At 45.2% G+C, this 22,405-nt stretch overlaps 1 protein-coding gene across 2 annotated transcripts; it reads right to left on the reverse strand.

Moving 5' to 3' along the window:
• Positions 1-212: 212 nt before the first annotated feature.
• Positions 213-9,483, reverse strand: DNPH1 (2'-deoxynucleoside 5'-phosphate N-hydrolase 1). Of its 2 annotated transcripts, none has more exons than XM_016191426.2 (4): positions 9,250-9,483; positions 1,036-1,104; positions 782-892; positions 213-449 (listed from the first exon to the last, which is right to left on the reverse strand). In XM_016191426.2, the coding sequence occupies exons 1-4, from the start codon at positions 9,440-9,442 to the stop codon at positions 301-303; spliced, it is 522 nt and encodes a 173-aa protein (XP_016046912.1). In that variant the 5' UTR covers positions 9,443-9,483; the 3' UTR covers positions 213-300. The 2 variants fall into 2 exon arrangements, with proteins under 2 accessions (XP_016046912.1, XP_007530514.1); XM_007530452.3 differs by having other exon boundaries at positions 9,256-9,482.
• Positions 9,484-22,405: the final 12,922 nt, after the last annotated feature.

Raw genomic sequence — 22,405 nt, forward strand, 5'->3', positions numbered from 1 at the left:
CTACTACCCACCTTCCTCCAAACCACTGAACATACAACAGACAAGGGCAGGGAGCAAGGGGGTGGGGCTTGAGGGCATTAGGAAGTAGCCTTCAGTTTGAGGGCCTACAGACTTTTAAGGGTCTCTCTAGATCTTTTAAGTAAATCATTGGATGAGGGATGAGAGACTGTTATAGAGAACCTGCCCCACTAATCACGAATATAGACACCAAGTTAGAATCATAAACAAACTTTAAATTGGACACTAGGACTAAGAAACAGGGCTGATACAGAGCAGGGTTTAGGATCAAGTTGGGTTAAGTCAGGTGGTTGGGCTGGGGGAGGCAGCCACCTGCTTCAGAGAATTAGCCTCGAAGTATCGGTCCAGCATGGTCTCCACCTCATCCTCTTTGTAGTCCCACACCTGGAACCTCAAGCCATCTGCTGCTCCCCGGATCATGGCTGAAAGTGCTGGCAAGGGTGGGGTGAGGTGAGGTGAGGTGAGGTGAGGTGAGGTGAGGTGAGGTGAGGTGGGGTGGGGTGGGGTGAGGTGGGGTGAGGTGGAGTGAGGTGAGGTGGGCTGAGGTGGGGTGAGGTGGAGTGAGGTGAGGTGGGATGAGGTGAGGTGGGGTGAGGTGAGGTGCCTTCCTTCTGCCCTTCCCACAACACACACTCCATTCCCTCCCTGTGCCTTGTTGAGGGGAGACACCCTACTCAGAACCCCCCCACAGAAGGGGCTGAGAGCTGGGTGCTCAGAAAGCCATGGAGGGAGGCAGTGGTCATTCAGGGATTGGTGTGCTTACCTCGGCCTGACTGAGGGCGGAACAGGCACAGGACTGGCTTATCGAGGACCACTGCCCGGCCCAGCTCGTAGCCTACACCCAAGGATGGCTGGGTCACTTCTGCCACAACCACTGGGAAAAGAAACAGAACTACAGCATCATGGGCATGTAGGAAAGATAAGTCACTATAGTGAGGTGGGAGCTTTAGAGAGTCCCTTTGAGTCTGGGGGTTCTCACATCCCAGAGGAGTCTGGGCAGAAGGGAGGGTTACTCACCATCTGCCTGCTGTAGCCAGGCCAGGTCCCGCTCGTGGATGAACCTGTCACCCCCAGCAGCCTCTTCCCCTGCCGTTGAAAGAAAGCTGGTCACAACAGTGCCTGCACCCTGTGGGTGTCCTGTATCTCTCCTCTGCCCTAACCATCCCCTCTACCTACCCTGTGCAGGGAAAGGGAGGTGTGCTAGAGGGTCTCTGAATGCCACCCAACCCCAGGATCCCATGGGAAGAAGTAAGGAAATAGAACCACCAAGGAAAAATCCAGTCGTGTGCAAGATGGGATGGGCCAGGGTGGGCCAGATGAGACTGAGGGAACATGGACTCACTGGAGAAGCAGGAAGAAAGGAAAAAAAAGTGGTCCGGGAGGTGGCGCAGTGATAAGGCTTTGGACTCTCAAACATGAGGTCCTGATTTCTTTTTTTTTAAAAAATATTTATTTTATTTATTTATTCCCTTTTGTTGCCCTTGTTTTATTGTTGTTGTTATTGCTGTCATTGTTGTTGGATAGGACAGAGAGAAATGGAGAGAGGAGGGGAAGACAGAGAGGAGGAGAGAAAGATAGACATCTGCAGACCTGCTTCACCGCCTGTGAAGCGACTCCCCTACAGGTGGGGAGCCGGGGTTCGAACCGGGATCCTTATGCCGGTCCTTGTGCTTTGCGCCACCTGCGCTTAACCCGCTGCACTATAGCCCGACTCCCGAGGTCCTGATTTCGATCCCGGGCAGCACATGTGCCAGAGTGATGTCTGGTTCTTTCTCTCTCCTCCTATCTTTCTCAGTAATAAATAAATAAAATCTTTAAAAAAAAAAAAAAAAGAAAAAGCATATGGTGGGGAAGGCATCAGAAGTGAGAGACTGAGCCATAAAAGGAGAAAGATTGGGGCTAACTAAGCTAGCTAGCTTTGGTGAGTGCCAGAAACACCTGAGGACTGGATGGACTTCAGTGTGAAGAGTCGGGTGCCATCATGCCTGGGCTGCGCCATGAACGTGTGTGTAGTTCTAGTACCCTTCAAAGTCTCAGAACCCCTGCTCAGGTGCAACATGTGACCACTAGGAGGTGGTGGAGTAAAGGTGAGAGGCACACAGCGCTCCCTGTGTAGGTGTCCAACTTGATTAAATGCTATCCACTTGCAGACCCCAGCATTGGAAGCGCAGGAGTAATAATCTGGTTCTCAATCTCTCCTCTACCTCTCGTTAATAAATCTTAAGGGCTGGCAGATGGCTCATAGGATAGAGCGCACATGCTATCGTGCAAAAACCCGGGCTGAAGCCGGGCATCCCACATTGGGATACCTGCACTGGAGAAGTTTTCAAGAGTTGTGCTTCGGGACTGGAGAGACAGCATAATGGTTATGCAAAAAGACTCCAAGCCTGAGGCACCAAAGGTCCCAGGCTCAGACCCCAGCACCACCACAAGCCAGAGCTAAGCAGTGCTCTGGTATATTAAAAAAGTGACCACCGGGGGTCGGGCGGTGGCGCAGTGGGTTAAGCGCATGTGGCGCAAAGCGCAGGGACCGGCGTAAGGTTCCCGGTTCGAGCCCCGGCTCCCCACCTGCAGGGGAGTCGCTTCACAGGCGGTGAAGCAGGTCTGCAGGTGTCTGTCTTTCTCTCCTCCTCTCTGTCTTCCCCTCCTCTCTCCATTTCTCTCTGTCCTATCCAACAACGAATTGCGTCAACAAGGGCAATAATAATAACCACAACGAAGCTACAACAAGGGCAACAAAAGGGGGGGAAAATGGCCTCCAGGAGCGGTGGATTCATGGTGCAGGCACCGAGCCCAGCAATAACCCTGGAGGAGGGAAAAAAAAAAAAAAAGTGACCACCAGTAGCAATGGAGTATAGCAGGCAATGAGCCCCAGCAATAACCCTGGCAGCATAATTAATACATCTCTAAAAGTAATAGATTCTGGATTGAGGAGACAACACAATGGTTACATAAAAGACTTTAATGCCTGAGGCACTAATGGCCCACATTCAATCCCTAGCACCACCATATGCCAGAGCTGAGCAGTGCTCTGTGTTCTCTTTCTCTCCCCCACCTCTCTCTCTAGTTCTTATTTATTATTGGATAGAGACAGAGAGAAATGAGATGGGGGTAAGACAGCAAAAGAGACTGAGACTCCTGCAGCCCTGCTTCACCACTTGTAAAGCTTTCTCCCTACAGGTGGGGACCAGAGCCTTGAACCTGGGTCCTTGTGCACTGAAATGTGTGCATTTAACAGGTGCACCACCACCTAGCCCCTCTCTCTTTACACACAAATTAAAATTAAAAATAATTAAAAATAAAAAATAAGGAAAATAAAAGATTCTATGACTTTGCCCCAGGTTACTCCATGTGAAGCTATTCTACATTGTTCTTCAAATTAATTCAAGGGGGTGCACCTGGTTAAGTGCACATAGTACGAAGCCCCATACAAGGATCCAGGTTTAAATCCCCAGCTTCCCACCTGCAGAGGGGATGCGTCACAAGTGGCGAAGCACATCTGTAGGTATCTCTCTCCCTCTCTATCTCTCCCTCCTCTCTCAATGTCTCTTGTCCTATCCAATAAAATGGAGAAAAAAAGTCTGCCAGGAGCAATGGTGCCAGCACTGAGCCCCAGCGATAAGCCTGGAGGCAAAAAAAAAAGACTAAAAAATTATGTCAACAGTGGTTTACAATATTTTGTAAACAATTATTACAAAATAAGATTTTCGAAGCATACTTCACATCTGAGAAGCTGCATTTTTAAACAACCTCCGTTGGTTGATATCTGAACAAACTTAAGTAAAATCAAAACACTAGGTTGGATGGTCAGGGAGGTGGCAGTGTCTACAGTGTAGGACTGAGAAAAGCATGAGGCCCCAGGTTCAACCCCCATAAACATACGTGCCAGAGTGGTGCTCTGGTTCTTTCCTTTCTCTGTCATGGTAATAATTCTTTTTCTAATATTTTTAAATTTATTTTTATTATCGTTATTTATTGGATAGAGACAGCCAGCCAGAAATCTAGAGGGAAAGGGGTGATAGAAAGGGAGACAGACAGAGAGACACCTGCAGCACTGCTTTACCACTCGTGAAGCTTTCCCCATACAGGTGGGGACTGGGGACTTGAACCTGAGTCCTTGCTCATTTCATTTCCTGCTCCGGTATGCTCAACTGGATGCGCCACCACCTGGCCCCATAATAAATAATTCTTTAAAAAATAAAAGAGGTCTTCCAGAATTGCATTAGACTTCACAAATCCAGGGCAAAGTGAACCATATACATTTTGAATATGCAACAGACACAATTTTCCAACTAGATGAGTCAGAAAGGTTCCAGACCAACAGGCCAAAGTCATGCGTTAGAAAAACCAAGTATTACAATGGTGGTGGAAGTCTAAGCTCATAGTGGGAGGGCTATGCAGACACCTCTGTAGAGAGAGAAGAAATTATACTCATGGGGCCTGGGAGGTAGTGTAGTGGTAAAGCTCTGGCCATTCAAGCTTGGGATCCTGACTTTGACCCCTGGCATCACATACACCAGTATGATGCTCGTTTCTCTTGCTCTATGGTGAAAAAATTAAAATAAAAAATAAATTGTACTCATGTAACAACTATATTACAAATCACTGTTTCCCCCCTAACAAGATGATAGGGAAAAGGGGAAAAAAAAAGTTTAAAGATCTCAACACTAAAAATGACAAAACACTGATGAAGGAAACTGAAGACACAAATACATGGAATAGCAGTCTGTGTTCATGGACTGAAAGGATGTTGTTAAAAAATATTTATATTTTAACCTCTCCTATAGGTTCAAATAAGAGAGAAGGGGGAAGGGAGGGACAGAGACAGACAGACACTTGCAGCACCACCTCACTGCTGGTGAAACTTTTCCCCTGCAGGTGGGGACCAGAGTTTGAACCTGTGTCCTTGTGCACAGTATAAAATATGCACTTACCCAGGTGTGCTACCACCTGGCCCCACATTTTTTTTCCATAGGAAGTAGAAAACATCCTGAAATTTACATGAAAATATAGACTAATCTAAATAACCAAAGCAAGTCTGAGAAAGAACAAAGCTGGAGGCATCACTTCCTGATTTTAAAATAGAGCATAAAGCTATAGTAATCAAAACATTGTGTTGTCGGTATAAAAATACACACATAGGACACGCACAAATACACAGCTGAGAAAGAGATCACACACACGAGGCTCTGGATTCAAGTCCCAGGACCACAGCCTACCCACTACTATGGATGACACCAGAGAACCTCAAAGAAGTACTGTGGTGTCTCCTTTCTCTCTGCCTCCCCCTCTAAAAATACTGGATTGTTGCAAAAGTGATTTTCCATGTTTACATAGAAAAAGAATACAACTTTTCTGACAACCCAGTAGAAGAATGAGAAAATCAGCCCATAGAAGGATGCGGAGGAACAGTAACACGTGTGTGAGGCCTCAGAACCACATTCAAACAAACAGCAACACAGAACAGAATCCAGAAATAAACCCACTTGTATATGGCCAATTACTGACAAACCAGTCAAGAATACTTGATAGGGGGGAAAGACAGCCTCTTCAATAAATGGCGCAGGAAAATTAGATATGCACATACTAAGAACTGAAACTAAATCCCCTATTTTATACCATTTAAAAAATCAATTCAGGCTGATTAAAGAAATATAAGAACCCAAAACATGAAACTCTTAAAGCACAGGGTATGGGTTTTTTTTTTTTTTTTTTTTTTTTTGCCTCCAGGGTTATTGCTCAGGCTTGGAGCCAGCATTCAAATACACTACTCCTTAAGAACATTTTATTGGGCAGAATAGAAATTGAGAGGATAGGGAGACAGTGAGGGGAAGAGAAAGACATACACCTAGAGACCTGCTTCACAGCTTGTGAAGCTTCCCTCCTGCAGGTGGGGAGCCAGGGACTCAAATCCAAATCCTTTCATGGGTCCTTGCACTTCGTACTATGTACTTAACCCGGTGCGCCACTGCGTTTGGCACTCCGGTAAGCTTTTTTTTTTTTTTTAATACGTATGTATTCCCTTTTGTTGCCATTGTTTTTTGTTGCTGTTGTTGTTGTCGTTATTGAATAGGACAGAGAGAAATGGAGAGAGGAGGGGAAGACAGAGAGGGGGAGAGAAAGGTAGACACCTGCAGACCTGCTTCACCGCTTGTGAAGTGACTCCTCTGCAGGTGGGGAGGCGAGGACTCGAACCGGCATCCTTATGCCCGTCCTTGTGCTTTGGGCCACCTGCACTTAACCCGATGCACTACAGCTTGACTCCCTCGGGTAAGCTCCTTAATGTGGGTTTTGACAATTTTTTAAAAAGATTTATTGTTATTTCTTTCATATGAGATAGAAATTCACATGAGAAAAGAGAAAGTGTCACCACTCCATCACATGTGACTCCAGGGAAGGAGTTGGGAGCATCAGGTATACAAGTCCTGTGCTCTACCAGCTGAGCTATTTCCCAGACTGCCTGGCAAGATTTTTCATTTATTTATTTACTTACTTACTTATTTTGCTTCCAGGGTTATCGCTGGGGCTCAGTGCCAGCACTACAAATCCACTGGTCCTGAAGGCCATTTTTTCCATTTTATTGGTTAGAACACAGAGAAATTGGGAGGAGGAGTGGGGAGAGAGAAGGATAGACACCTACAGACCTGCTTCACCACTTGTGAAGCAGACCCCCTGTAGGGGCTCAAACCCAGATCCTTGCACAGGTCCTTAAGCATAGTGCTGTGTGTGCTTAACCTGATGCACCACCACTCCGCTCCCAGACTTTTTTTGGGATGTCACCTAAAGCATAACAACCAAAGCAAAAATAAGTCAAACTACACAAATGAAAAGATATTCTATGGAATGAGGACATATTTTTGCAAATTATAGCTGATAAAGGGCTAATATGTAAAGAATCCATACAATTTCACCAGCAAACTAATGTAAGTTAAAAAAATGAGTGAAGAGGAAATCGGGCGGTAGCGCAGCGGTTAAGCGCAGGTGACGCTAAAAAAAGCTCAAGGACTGGCTTAAGGAGCCGGGCTCCCCACCTGCAGGGGAGTCGTTTCACAGGCGGTGAAGTAGGTCTGTAGGTGTCTTTCTCTCCCCGTCTTCCCCCCTTTCCATTTCTCTCTGTCGTATCTAACAACGACATCAATAACAACAACAACAATAATGACAACAATAAAACAACAGGGGCAACAAAAGGGAATAAATAAATGAAAAAAAAAAAAACACGAGTAAAGGAGGGAGTGCAGCGGATTAAGCGCACATGGAGCAAAGCGCAAGGAGGGCGGAAGGATCCGGGTTCCAGCCTCCGGATCCCCACCTGCAGGGGAGTCGCTTCACAAGCCATGAAACAGGTCTGCAGGTGTCTATCTTTCCCTCTCTGTCTTCCCCTCCTCTCTCCATTTCTCTCTGTCCTATCCAACAATGAAGACAACAATAATAACTACAACAACAAAAGCAACAAACGAGAATAAATATTTTTTTAAATGAGCAAAGGATCTCTTGGGACTTTGTGAGAACTATGGTGGTTGTGTTGTATGGAGTACAGACCTTTGGTGGTGGGAATAGACGGTACAAATCTACACCCTTGAAATCGTAGTGTTTTTTAAAAAATATGTATTTATTCCCTTTTGTTGCCCTTAATATTTACTTTAATGAGATACAGAGAGAGGCACTAGAGCACTGCTTGGCTCTGGTTTATGGTAGTGCAGGGGATTGAACCTGAGACATTGGAACCTTACATATGAATGTCGTTTTGCATAACCATAATGCTAGCTCTCCCACCCTACCCATTTAAAATTTTAAAGATAAGTTTTTAATCCTATAAGATGGGATTTCCCATAAGATAGGGGAACCAGAGTAGATAACTGAGCCAGGAGCCTCTTGCATGCAACTCATACAGTCCCCAGCCACTCCTTTATCTTTAATACCAGTTTTTACTAGTGATCTAATAATGGTTTATAAAACTATACAATTTCGGGAGTTGGGCAGTAGCGCAGCAGGTTAAGCGCACGTGGCACAAAGCACAAGGACTGGCGTAAGGATCCCAGTTCAAGCCCCCAGCTCCCCACCTGCAGGGGAGTCGCTTCACAGGCGGTGAAGCCGGTCTGCAGGTGTCTATCTTTCTCTCCCCCTCTCTCCATTTCTCTCTGTCCTATCCAACAACGATGACAACAATAATAATAACAACAATAAAACAATAAGGGCAACAAAAGGTAATAAATAAATATAAAAAATTAAAAAAGAAAATAACTTTTAAAAAATAAATATTAAGTATTTTTAAATATAGAAATATTTTAATTAAGAAAATAAAGGGACTGGGTGGTGGCATACCTGGTTGAGCGCACACATGTGTAAGGACCTGAATTCAAATTCCTTGTCCCATCTGCAAGGAGTAAGCTTCACAAATGGTGAAGCAGTGCTGCAGGTGTGTGTCTCTCTTCCTATTACCCTTCCCTCTCAATTTTTCTGTTCTCTCTAATTTAAAAAAACAATCAGACACACACATATATACATACACACATGGGGGGAGGCAGAGAGATAACTAGAAGCTGGGTGGTGGCACACCTGGCTGAGTGCACACGTCACCATGCACAAACAGGAGTGGGTAGCTTCACAAGAGGAGGAACAGTGCTGCAGGTGACCTTCTCTCCCCTTCTCGCTCCCTATTTACTTTTTTTATATATTTTATTTATTTATTTTCCTTTTTGTTGCCCTTGTTTTTTATTGCTGTTGTAGTTATTATTGTTGTTATTGATGTCGTCATTGTTGGATAGGACAGAGAGAAATGGAGAGAGGAGGGGAAGACGGGGAGATAGACAGACACCTGCAGACCTGCTTCACTGCGGGTGAAGCAACTCCCCTGCAGGTGGGGAGCCGACGGCTCTAACCGTGATTCTTAAGCTGGTCCTTGCGCTTTGCACCATGTACGCTTAACCCGCTGCGTTACCGCCCGGCCCCGACCCAGGATTGACTTTTCCTTTTTTTTTTTTTTTTTTGAGGTGGGTGGGGAGAAGCTGCCAACAAAAATGGAGAGAAACACAGCAAAGCCATCACTCTCTAGGAAGAGTTGAACCAAGGTCTCCAAGAAGGCGCCAGTGGTCAAGATGACAAGCAAAGGCACACCCTGGGCTCACGCGCAGCGGAGAGCGGACCGTGGGCTGAGAGCCCCGCCTCCTTGTCCCTGCGGGCCGCGTGCGGGGGCGGGGCGCCCCTCCCCCCCCCTTCCTGCGCGCCCCGCACCCTCACCGCGCGCGCCCAGTTCGGCGGCCGCCACGTGCTCCGTGAGCACCGCCCCGAAGCGCCGCAGCCGCGCCACGATACGCTCGTACAGCGCTTGGTCCTCCCGCCCGCCGCGTATGCTCCCGCAGAAATACACGGCCAGACGCCCAGGCTCCAGGGGCTGCCCGCACGGCTCCGCTCCGGCCGCGGCCATGGCTGAGAGCGAGCCCAGGCTGCAGGGGCGCTGTCACGTGACCAGCCCGGGGCGGGGCGGCGGCGCGGCGCGGGTTCCAGGCCCAGAGGCCCGCGCTCCGCTCCTGCGTCTCCCGGACTTCCAGGTGTCCACCCCCTGCTGCTCCCACCCTGCTTTCCCTTCCTCAGCCTCAGGCAGCCCTCTCCTCACTGCTCCTCAGGCTCCCAAACCTTGGCACTGCAGAACTGAGGTTGCAGCAAGGGAGTAAAAGTCATGATAGACCCAGAGTTGGTGCACACTATACCGAGGAAAGCTCCACTGGATCTGTGTTATGGTGCTTCTCCTCCATCTAAATGTTTATTCATTTACTGATTTTACCAAAGCACTGCTTAACTCTGTCTTATGTTGGTGCTGAGGATTGAAACTTGGACAATGAAGTCTCAGGCATTAAAAACTTTATGCATAGCCATTATGCTGTCTCTCCAGCCCTTCCATCTGAAGTTTTTTTTTCCAAATATTTTTATTCATTTGATTATTATTGGATAGAGACAGAGAAATTGAGAGGGGAGATAAAGAGGGAGAGAGACAAAGAGACACCCACAGCCCTGCTTCATTACTTGTGAAGCTTTCCAACCGTAGGTGGGACCAAGGGCTTGAATCTGGGTCCTTGTAAATTGTAATGTGTGCGCTTAACTAGGTGTGCCATTGCCTGGGCCCCCATCTAATGTTTTTTTTTTAAAGAATGAAAAAGTTAACCCAGAGGTGGTGGAATTGTGCATGCTTGAAGTCCCAGCAAAACATAAAGGATGAAGACAATGATGATTTTTATGTTGATACTTTGGGTGTGTTGTGGTGTGGTGTGATAATAGATTTGAAGAGGTGCAAAACTGTACTTATACAGTGTTGTAAAGTCGAGATTACTTTAATAAAATAAGTCATAAAAATAAATACAAATAGTGGGCCTGGCGGTAGCGCCGCGGGTTAAGCGCACATGGCCCAAATCACTAGGACGGTAAGGATCCCGGTTTGAGCCCAGGCTCCCCATCTGCAGGGGGTCTGTAGGTGTCTATCTTTCTCTCCCCCTCTCTGTCTTCCCCTCCTCTCTTCATTTCTCTCTGTCCTATCCAAAAACAATGACATCAATAACAATAATAATAACCACAACAATGATAAACAACAAGGGCAACAAAAGGGGGGAGGGGAAGCCTCCAGGAGCAGTAGATTCGTGGTGCGGCACAGAGCCCCAGCAATAACCCTGGAGGCAAAAAAAAAAAAAATGAAAGAGAAAGACAGACAGGTGGAGAGATAGAGATAGAGATATAGATACCTGCAGACCTGCTTCACCACTTGGGAAGTGACCCCCCTGCAAGTGGGAGTCAGGGCTTGAACCAGGATCCTCGAGCTGGTCCATGTGCTTCACACTATGTGCACTTAACCTGCAACGCCACAGCCCAGCCCCTGGTATACATTTTTAAAAGCATTTTTATTGTTTGAGACATTAAAGGAACTACAAAAGGGAGTAGGAAAGAATTTGAGGCTTTATAGTCTGTAAGGGCCAGTCTTAGTTCAAATATAGAAGTCAGAGTAATGCCTCACAGTGAGGTGCACTGGGTTGAGTATTCAAAAAAGACAGACGTCAAGCACAATAAGGATTCCTCCCAACTGATTGCCACACTCCTGTCAGGAACACCCAGATCAAACATCAGCTTCCAGCCCAGGAGTAGCAGAGACAAGATTTTTTGCTTTGTTTTTCAAGTGTGATTTAAAGAGGGAGTAGAATTGAGAATCTTTTTTCTTTTCTTTCCTTTCCTTTTATTATTTTTTTTTCTTTTGCCTCCAGGGTGACTGCTGGGGCTCAGTGCCTGCACTCTGAATCCACTGCCCCTGGAGGCTATTTTTTTCCTTTTGTTGCCCTTGTTGTTCATCACTGTTGTAGTTAGTATTGTTGTTGCTGTTGTTGTTGGATAGGACAGAGAGAAATGGAGAGAGGAGGGGAAGACAGAGAGGGGGAGAGAAAAACAGACACCTGTGGGGATCTGGGGGCTCAAACTGGGATCCTTATGCCAGTCCTTGCGCTTTGTGCCTCCTTAACCCGCTGTGCTACCGCCGGACTCCCCCCTTTTTTAACCTTTAAAAAAAACTTTATTTATTATTGGTTAGAGACAGAGAGAAATTGAGGGGAGGAGTAAACAGAGAGGGAGAGAAACACCTGCAACCCTGCTTTCCCACTCATGAAGCTTTCTCCCCTGCAGGTGTGGACCAGGGGCTTGAACCCAGGCTTTTGTGCACTGTAGTGCATGGCTTAACCAGGTGTGCCACAGCCTGGCCCCGGATTGAGAATCTTTTTTTTTAAATTGTCTTTATTTATTTATTGGAAAGAGACTGTCAGAAATCGAGAGGGAAGGGGGAGATAGAAAGAGAGACAGAGAGAGAGAGACATCTGCAGCACTGCTTCGCCACTCGTAAAGCTTTTCCCCTGCAGGTGGAGACCAGGAGCTCGAACCTGGGTCCTTGTGCATTGTAACATGTATGTTCAACCAGCACCACCAGGTCCCCAGATTGAGAATCTTTATCCTCCTGTATACTGTGTCCACTTTAGATACATTTTCAGCATGATTGCCTCTCCATCCCAACTGCTAGAGTGTTTTCTTGCTAATCACATCACTTAAAATATTTGGTGAAATGGGAGAAGCTTTGGAATCCTAGCTCTCTCTTCTGTGCAAGTCTCTTTAAGAGACTGAAACTGACAAAGCTGAGAGGTGGTGCAGTGGATAAGGCCTTGGACTCTCAAGTATTGATCACCAGCATTGCATCGGCCAGGGTGATGCTCTGGTTCTCTTTCTCTTTCTCATTAATAAAAACAACGATAATAAAATAAAAGAGAGACTAAAACAGGGAATTCAGCTTACTGAATTTTAGGCTTTTTGTGATGACCTAATTTTAGAGTTTTTGTGAGTAATTATTAAGATTTATTTATTTATTTCCAGAACACTGCTCACCTCTGGCTTATGGTGGTTCTGGGGATTGAACCTAAGATTTAGAGCCTCAAGCTTAAAAGTTGTTTGAATAACCACTATGCTATCTCCCTGGCCTTATAATTTAAATTTTTTAGGAAGCATATCAAATATGAAAAAAAATTAAGAAAGTAGTACGTTAATTACTATTGTATCCAGTGCCTAGATTATCAAATTAAAATTTTCTGTTGTACATATTTCAAGTCTTTATATGTCATAGTTTAATTACAATGAATATAAATAATAAATTACATGTTATATGCATGAATGCATTATGTTGTAGATACTAAATAGAGGATCTGATGCTTATAAGCTCAAAGTTCTGGTCACTGAACCATCTCCTAGACCACCTTTCTCTATCTGAGACTGCAGTCAGATGAGTATGAGCTTAGAATCAGACATGTCCTTGGTAGCATGCATGTTTATGCTGCACAGACAATTAATACAGGGCCTCACACTGGTGTGATAACACCAAACAGCCTCCCTATCCGTTTTTTTTAAAAGATTTTTAAAAATATTTATTTATTCCCTTTTGCTGTCCTTGTTGTTTTATTGTTGTAACTATTACTGATGTCGCTGTTGTTGGATAGGACAGAGAGAAATGGAGAGAGGAGGGGAAGACAGAGAGGGGGAGAGAAAGATAAACACCTACAGACCTGCATCACTATTTGTAAAGCAGGGGGTGCCCTGGGCTCCAACCAGGATCCTTAGCTGGTCCTTGTTCTTTGAGCCACGTGCGTTTAACCCGCTGCTGTCTCCGGACTCCCCCTATCCGGTTTTTTCACTTTGTATTTAATAGAGAGGGAGGGAAGGAGAGGAAATGGGGAACAGACATGTAGTGAAAAGAGACACCACAGCACCGCTCCACCATCCAAGGGGCTTCCCCAGTGTCTTGTATGGTGCTTCCACCTATGAGAGCTCAGACCTAAAACCGAAAGGATGTTGGCTCTACCAGAAGCTTCCCTCTTACAGGTGGGGACCAGAGCTTGTAGTGTGTGCACCAGGTGAGCTCACTGCTAACTCTGTGATGTGGTTTTTTTCCTCCCTCTCCCTCTCCTCTCCCTCTCTTTCTCTCTTCATTTATGACCAGAACATTAATCTGGTAATTTGATGTTGAGCATCAATCTTGAGACCTTGTGTTAATAGTTCAACACTTCATCCACTTGTGTCACCTCCCAGTCACATATGTTATACTTTTAAAAAATATTTTTATTTTATTATTTATTGGATAGAGTAAGAGATCAATCAAGAGGGCAGAGAGAGATAGAGAAATAAAGACACCTACAGCACTCCTTCAGAGTTTGTGCAGCTTTCCCTCGCTGATGGGGACCAGGGGCTTGAACCTGGGTCCTTGCACATGTGCACTCAATCAGGTGTGCCACCACCCAGCCCTTTATGCGATATACTTTTTTACCCTTATGCTGTGTGTGACCTGCTTTAATTCATAAGCAGTACTTTGGTGGGGGGGGGGGCGGGTGGTGACACACCCTTTGAGCGCACATGTTACAATGTGCAAAGACCCGGGTTCAAGCCCCCAGTTCCCATCTGCAGGGGGAAAGCTTTGCGAGTGGTGAAGCAGTGTTGCTGGTGTCTCTTCCTTTCTCGATTTCTGGCTGTCTCTATCATGTAAATAAATAAAGGCAACTTTAAAAGAAAAAGAAATACTTTGGGGCTTTTATATTTTTGTCTTTTAATTTTCAACTATTCTGTTATAAGTGTGCCTGTAGTAAGCAGTCTATACCTGTGTTTTTAGAAAGCTGATAATTATACATAAAATTGATCCACTTATATTCGCAGTGATTACTTACATGTTTAAACTTTATTTTTAAATATTTATTTGTTTATTTCCTTTTTGTTGCCCTTGTTGCTTTTATTGTTGTTGTAGTAATTATTGTTGTTGTTATTGATGTTGTCATTGTTGGACAGGACAGAGAGAAATGGAGAGAGGAGGGGAAGACAGAGAGGGAGATAGAAAGATAGACACCTGCAGACCTGCTTCACCGCTTGTGAAGCGACTTCCCTGTAGGTGGGGAGCCGGTCCTTGCGATGTTTAAACTTTTTAAAAAATCATTTTATTTATTTATCTGAGAGAGAGAAAGAGACCAAAGCACTACTAAACTCTGGCAAACGGTAGTGCTAGGGATTAAATCTGCATATTTTCCCTATTATCTGTTTTATTATTATTTATTTTTATTTTTACCAGAGCACTGATCACCTCTGGCTTATGGTGGTGCAGAAGCTTGAACCTGGGACTTCGGTGGCTCAGGCATGAGAGTCTCTTTACATAATCATTATGTTCTCTACCCCACTTTATTATCTGTACTCATTATACATTCTCCCTTTTTATCATTATTTTCCTTATGTGAATTTTAAAAATGGGTATAATAGACATACAGTGTAGTTTTAGGTATCTAACAATAGTTGAAGTGTGTATTTATCAATAGATTTGTGGGATGAATACTATGAATTTAGTTACCATTCATCACCATGCAGTTATAATTTTTTTTTCCTGTGAAGGGATTTTTTTTTTTTTGTCATTTCCGAGGCTTCACTGTCCTTAGTCTACTTTGTTTCAGAAAGAAAGAGACAGGGCTGGCAAAAATATCTGCTTTGCCATATGTGTGATCCAGGTTTGAGCTCAGCCTCCACCACATAAAAGGAAATTTAGGTGCTGTGGTCTCTCTCTTTCTCTACCTTTCTGTCTCTCTGTCTCTCTCAAAAATAGATGCTTTATATCACTAAAAGAGAGAAACATAAACAGAGACAGAGGGAGAAGCTTTCTTCCATGTAGTGAGGGCTGCCCTCAAACCTTAGTCCTACATGTGACAAAACAGGTGCACTGTTGTTAAAATTCAGTGGCTCTAGCTGGCCGGGCTAGCTTCACGGGCGGGTAACAGAGACGACCAGAGACATACGGCTGGGCAGGGAAGCTGTATTTCTTTATTCAGGAACGACGATTCATAAACTAAACCAAACTAATCACCAAAGAGAACTCTGCTGCCTCTTTTTCCCCGTGGCGGTGCAAGCACTCTCTCTCTGGAACTCTCCAACTCTGGAACTCTGGCACTCTCTCGGGGTTCCCAGGGGCTGGGCCAAGCGGGCCCGCGAAACTAACTGGACTGATCCAATTTTCTTGGCGGGGGAGAACTAGAATAACCCAATGTAAAGCATACAACAATTTTCCCTTTTCTTTTTAACTAAATGGCTACAGTATCAAGGGTGTGGGGTGAACAGAAACCTATATCATACAGGCATTTTAAAAAAAGAAACTGGCACAAACATGGAGAAACATGTAAGCAAGTAACAAGAACCAGTGTGCTGTCAAGGGAAGGCCTGAGGGGGTCATTTTTTGTCTCTGTGGGCAAAACTTTATCAGCTTAAAAAAAAAAACCATTTCTTGTCTCTGGGGGGTGTACTTGTCTCGACAGGCATTTGTATGGGGGCGGGGAATGGCCTAGAGTCCTAGAGAAGGAATTTGAGACTTTTACATATCAACAACGTCTTTTTGACCTTTTGTTACACCCCTTCAAGATGGAGACACACCCTAGGTGTGCGCAGGAAAGGAAACCTCAGGCATGAGAATAATTAGCATAGCCATTGTGCGATCTACCATTTCTAATAGAGAAGGTAATGGAGAGTTTTACATATCAACAAGTCTATTTAACCTTTTGTTATATCTATTCAAGATGGAGACACACCCTAGGTGTGCGCAGGTCTTTAGACCAACTTAGTTAAAATATATTGTTAACTAATATTTACCTCAGACTTTAAATGTAAGTTAATTTTATCTTTATGAGAATTACGTTGAAAACCTTTTTCATTTAACTTTGACTAGTAAGAATTTAGCCTTAAAGTTACTGTTTACCAAACTTTAAACATACACATAGACATGGTCATTAATACACAAGGAGAGAAACCTTTGTTACGAAGACATGTCATTTTAAACACGAATTTAAATCTGTACTGTCTTAGTTGTTGGGGGGGTGCGTTGTCCAGTGGTGGTCTCTTGGGCAGCTTCACTTCTAGGAATTGCAGGTTGCGATCTCTGTACAAATCTCTGCGTACTCCAGCTTGTCTGCCTTCAGACCAGACCAGCAGCTGGAGATCTCCTGTGTCCAGTTTCGGCAGGGAGCCCGGGGGTCCGGGAGGTCCGGGATCATTCCATAATTCATAGCACGAGGGCGGGCGGGCCAGTCTTGTAGAAGGCGTGGGCCTAGGTGCCCAGGGGTGGCGGCCATGATAGGCCGCCGCGGCCCTGCCCCATGGCCCTGTCATGTCTGCTGTCCTGTTCGCAGGGGCCAAGCAGTGTGGAGGGATCATGCGTCCAGTGCCCTGCGCCACACGGTGGAGAGCCGGCTCCTGTGGGCTGGCCTGCGTGCTGGCATTGGGCTCCTGCGTGGTGGCATTGGGCTCCTGCGTGTTGGCGTCGGGCTCCTGTGTGGTGGCATCGGGCTCCTGTGTGGTGGCATCGGGCTCCTGCATGCTGGCGTCAGCCTCCTGCGTGCTGGCGTCAGGCTCCTGTGTGGTGGCATCAGGATCCTGCGTGGTGGCATCGGGCTCTTGCGTGCTGGTGTCAGCCTCCTGCGGGCTGCGGGGCTGCGGGCGCGGTGCGCGGGGTTGTCTGGGCACAGCCGGCTGGCTGGCTGTTCCACCAGGTGGAAAAGGCAGCTCCACGCCTCGCCTCTTGCCCGCTGGCTCTTCCCGACTCCTCTGGCTGTTTTGAGTTCGCCCAAGCGAGTGGAAACCACAGAGTGGTCGAGCGATAAATGTTCCAGAAACAGCAAAACAGTCTCGTGAAGAAAGAGCAGAGGAGATCTCTTCACAAGCAGAAGAGAAGGCCATAGTACATAGGTAGCCAAATTGTCTCTACTTATCTGAGAGATGTGCAGGTCAGGTCCATGTGGGCGCCATTTGTTGTTAAAATTTGGAGGCTCTAGCTGGCCGGGCTAGCTTCACGGGCAGGTAACAGAGACGACCAGAGACATATGGCTGGGCAGGGAAGCTGTATTTCTTTATTCAGGAACAACGATTCATAAACTAAACCAAACTAATCACCAAACAGAACTCTGCTGCCTCTTCCCCCCCCAACCCCCCCCCCCCCCCGCGGCGGTGCCAAGCACTCTCCAACTCTGCAACTCTGGAACTCTGGAACTCTGGCACTCTCTCGGGGTTCCTAGGGGCGGGGCCAGGCCCACGAAACTAGCAGGACTGATCCAATCTTCTTGGCGGGGGAGAACTAGAACAACCCAATGTAAAGCATACAACAGTGCACTATTCAGGAGAACTACTTTGCCAACTGTGATGGGAAAAAAATTTTTCCCAAGGACACCCAACTCTTTATTTTATTAATTTCATAATCATAAACTTAACTCTGCAATCCAGCTAGACTTGGGATAAACCAATAAGGAAAACATGGAAACCAAAGGACTGTGATAAGAGCACAATTATAGAGTATTTTGAGCAGAGGGGTGAAAGGATTCCCTCCTGAACTATAGAAGGAATGGTCTTTTGGTAGCTCTTCGGGTTAAGCGCAGGTGGTGCAAAGCACAAGGACAGGCGTAGGGATCCCATTTCGAGCCCCTGGCTCTCCACCTACAGGGGAGTCGCTTTATAGGCAGTGAAACAGGTCTGCAGGTGACTATCTTTTTCTCGCTCTCTCTGTCTTCCCCATCTCTCTCCATTTCTCTCAGTCCTATCTAACAATGACGACATCAACAACAATAATAACTACAACAATAAAAAACAAGGGCAACAAAAGGGAAAAATAAATATAAATAAATATAAAAAATAATAAAAAATAAAACACAACTCAAATTTATTAGACTTGTCCACAGTCAGCAATGGTGATCTTCTTGCTGGTTTTGCCGTTCTTGGAGACAAAACCCTCCATGACTTGTACAACATTCATGCCATGTCTCCCCAGCTGCAGGGGAGTTGCTTCACAGGTGGTGAAGCAGGTCTGCAGGTGTCTGTCTTTCTCCCCTCTTCTCTCCATTTCCCTCTGTCCTATCCAACAATGACAACAATAAAACAACATGGGCAACAAAAGGGAACAAATAAATAAATATTTTTGAAAATTATAAAATAAATTAAAAAAAAAGAAATTCTCATCCTTGAATTTCTCTCCCCACCGATGGACTTGCCTCCAGTGCCATTATGGTGTGTGAAATCACCACCTTGGCACACAAATCCAGAAATAATTCTGTGAAAGCAGAAACCTTTGTAATCAAACCCTTTCAAGTCTCAAAATGTGAAAGTTTTCTATCCTATAGTCTTTGGAACTTTGTCTGCAAACAGCTGAAAGGAGACAATATGATATTGAAGAACGTGGTGGAGTTGACCATGGCTGCTGCAGCTAGGTGAAGACATCTCCAAGGCCATTAAAAAAAAAAAATTAAGCCAAACACTGCTCAGCTTTGTGTTATGGTGGAATCTCTGAACCTCAGGCATGAAGGTCTTTCTGCATAATCATTATTCAATCTCTCCACTCCTGTGATGGGAACTTAAAATTAAAAAAAAAAATTTAAGTTTATTTTCCCTTTTGTTGCCCTTGTTTTATTTTTATTGTTGTAGTTATTACTGCTGTCATTGTTGTTGGATAGGACAGAGAGAAATGGAGAGAAGAGCAGACGACAGAGAGGGGGAGAGAAAGATAGACACCTGCAGACCTGCTTTACCACTTGTGAAATGACTCCCCTGCAGGTGGGGAGCCTGGGTTTGAACCGGGATCCTTACTCTGGTCCTTGTGCTTCCAGCCACATGCGCTTAACACACTGCGCTAAACCCGGCTCCCGGGAATTTAAATTTTTTACTGTTAGGTTGTCAGCTAAGGAGATAGATCGAGGAGCCTAAAGCAGCAAGTGTGTTGGGCAGAGTGCAAGGTAGGAGAGAATTCTAGAACTTTCAGAGAGTTCTTCTTGGTAGTCAGTTGAGCGCTGCTCATTACATATGAAGAAACTATCTGAGCTGGGGAAAGGATGATCTGAAATGAATAAACAACATCTAGAGCTAACTCGGAACTGGAAAGCAACTCTGTTCGCTCCAGCTGGCATGGAGCAAGTCATAGGTCATGGAACATGGGCCAAATTATGTTAAAGGACTTTGGTGGTGGTGGTGGGGGAAACTATCTCTAGTCTAAAAACTAACAAAAAAATTTTTTTGTTTGTTTTTTTTGGATTCGGGTGGTAGCATAGCAGGTTTAAGCGCATGTGGCGCGAAGCATAAGGACCCGAGTAAGGATCCGGGTTCAAGCACCCCACCTGCAGGGGAGTCGCTTCACAGGCGGTGAAACAGGTCTGCAGGTGTCTATCTTTCTCTCCCCCTCTCTGTCTTCCCCTCCTCTCTTGATTTCCCTCTGTCCTATCCAGCAATGTCCTATCCAATCAATAACAACAACTATAATTATTACAGCAACAGTAAAAAACAAACAAGGGCAACAAAAGGGAAAATAAATAAGTAAATAAAATTTAATTTTTTTTTTTGGTCTCCAGGATTATCACTGGGGCTTGGTGCCAGCACTACCAATCCACTGCTCCTAGCAGCCACTTTCCCCCCCTTCCATTTCCCCCCCATTTTATTGGTTAAGACAGAGACAAATTGAGAGAGGAGGGTTAAGCACACATTACAATGCACCAGGACCAGGGTTTAGTCCCTGGTCCTCATCTGCAGGGGGAGCTACACAAGTGGTGAAACAGTTCAAAGGTGTCTCTGTCTCTCTTCTTCTTTATCTCCCCCTCCCTTCTCATTTTCTCCCTGTCTTTATCCAGTAATAAATAAAAAAATTTAAAAAAGAAAGAAAGAATAGAGGGGCTGGGTGGTGGTTGACTCAATAGAGCATACACATTACTGTGCACAAGGATCTCAGTTCACAAGTCCCCATCTGCAGGGGTTGGGTAGTGTTGCAGGTGTCTCTATTTCTTTGTTTCTCTCTCAATCTCTCCTGTCTCTTTCTATATATACAAGCGATGAGAGAGAGAAAATGGCCACCAGAAACAATGGAGCTATGCAGGCACTGAACCCCAGAGATAAACTTGGTGGCAAAACAAAGAAAAAAAGAAAAAGGATCCTCTGGAAGCAGCAGAATCACACATATATTTTGCTGTCCCCTGGCAGCAAAGAGAAAAAGAAATTGAGTAGAATTAGAGAAACAAAGATTAGGGTAATTCCAGGTTTGACATCGGAAACAATGTAAGCTAGAAAAAGTGGAACAACATTTTTATTTTTTAAAGCATGTTTTAAAAAAATATTTATTCCCTTTTGTTGCCCTTGTTGTTTTATTGTTGTAATTATTATTGTTGTTGTTGATGTTATTGTTATTAGATAGGACAAAGAAATGGAGAGAGAAGGGGAAGACAGAGAGGGGGAGAGAAAGATACCTGCAGACTGGCTTCACCGCCTGTGAAGCAACTCCCCTACAGGTGGGGAGCCGGGGCTCGAACCAGGATCCTTAAGACAATCTTTGTGCTTTGCCCCACATGCACTTAACCCACTGTTCTACAGCCCGTCTCCTGCAACATTTTTACTTTTATTATATATATATTTTTATATTCCCATTATTTTTTATTTTTTATTTATAAAAAGGAAACATTGACTAAACCATAGGATAAGAGGGGTACAACTCCACACAATTCCCACCACCAGAACTCTGTATCCCATCCCCTCCCCTGATAGTTTTCTTATTCTTTAACCCTCTGGGAGTATGGACCCAAGGTCATTGTGGGATGCAGAAGGTGGAAGGTCTGGCTTCTGTAATTGCTTCCCCACTGAACATGGGTGTTGACAGGTCAATCCATACTCCCAGCCTGCCCTTCTCTTTCCCTAGTGGGGAAGGGCTCTGGGGAAGCGGAGCTCCAGGACACACTGGTAGGGTTGTCTGTCCAGGGAAGTCTGGTTGGCATCATGCTAGCATCTGGAACCTGGAGGTTGAAAAGAGAGTTAACATAAAAAGCCAAACAAATTGTTGAACAATCATGGACCTAATGGCTGGAGTAGTGCAGATGAAGAGTTGGGGGGGGGGGTCCTCCATTTTGTAGATAGCTAGTAGGCATATTTTAGTTATATTCCAAAGGGCCTGTGGCTATACTAGTTTTTTTTTTTTCCTTTTTCTTTTTTCCCCTGAGTATTTTAAATATGCATATCAGCCTTCACTTTTTCTCTGCTCAAATTCTTTAGTGATTTTCTTGTGTTGAGGTCAGACTCCCATGGACACTGACTCTGAGACAGATTATTGTGCACTGGGATTCTTGGGAAGTGCTCTGAGAATTAACAGTTGTGGAAGAATAAGAGAAGTACTTGGCATGCACTGGGAAGTGGCACAGTAGATGAAGTGTTGAACTTTCAAGCCTGGGTTCCTGAGTTCAAGTCTCAGCACTGAATGTGCTAGAGTAATCCTTTGGTTCTCTCTCCTCCTCTCCCTTATCAATTGATAAACTTTACTAAAATAAAATATTTGTTAAGAAAGAAAGAATAGGGGTGGTCCGGGAGGTGGTGCAATGGATAGAGCATTAGACTCTCAAGCATGAGGTCCTGAGTTCGATCCCCGGCAGCACATATACCAGAGTAATGTCTGGTCCTTTTTCTCTCTCTCCTCCTATCTTTCTCATAAAGAAATAAAATAGTCAGAAAGAAAGAAAGAGACTTCCAGAGGCAGAGCTACTAGCAGCAGCAGATCTCTTTCTCTCCTCTCCTCTACTCTCCCGGATCAACTAGGAATACCAAAGGAGACTACCTAGGACCGAAACAAGACAGGACTAGAATGACCACAGGAACCCACTAAATCACCGGTGAGTACAAACACGTGTGGCTGGTGACAGAGAGGAGTGTAGGGAGAGATTAAGTGACTGCTAACAGTCCAGCAGTTTATCAGTTGAGACACCACCTCCAGTCTGCTCCACCAACAAGGGGACAGCTGAAGGGAGGAGAGGACTCCCCAGAGACTCACCAAGTGCAACACTGAGTCTCCATTGCTACT

The sequence above is a fragment of the Erinaceus europaeus genome, chromosome 4 (assembly GCF_950295315.1).
Source record: "Erinaceus europaeus chromosome 4, mEriEur2.1, whole genome shotgun sequence".
NCBI classification, from domain to species: domain Eukaryota; kingdom Metazoa; phylum Chordata; class Mammalia; order Eulipotyphla; family Erinaceidae; genus Erinaceus; species Erinaceus europaeus.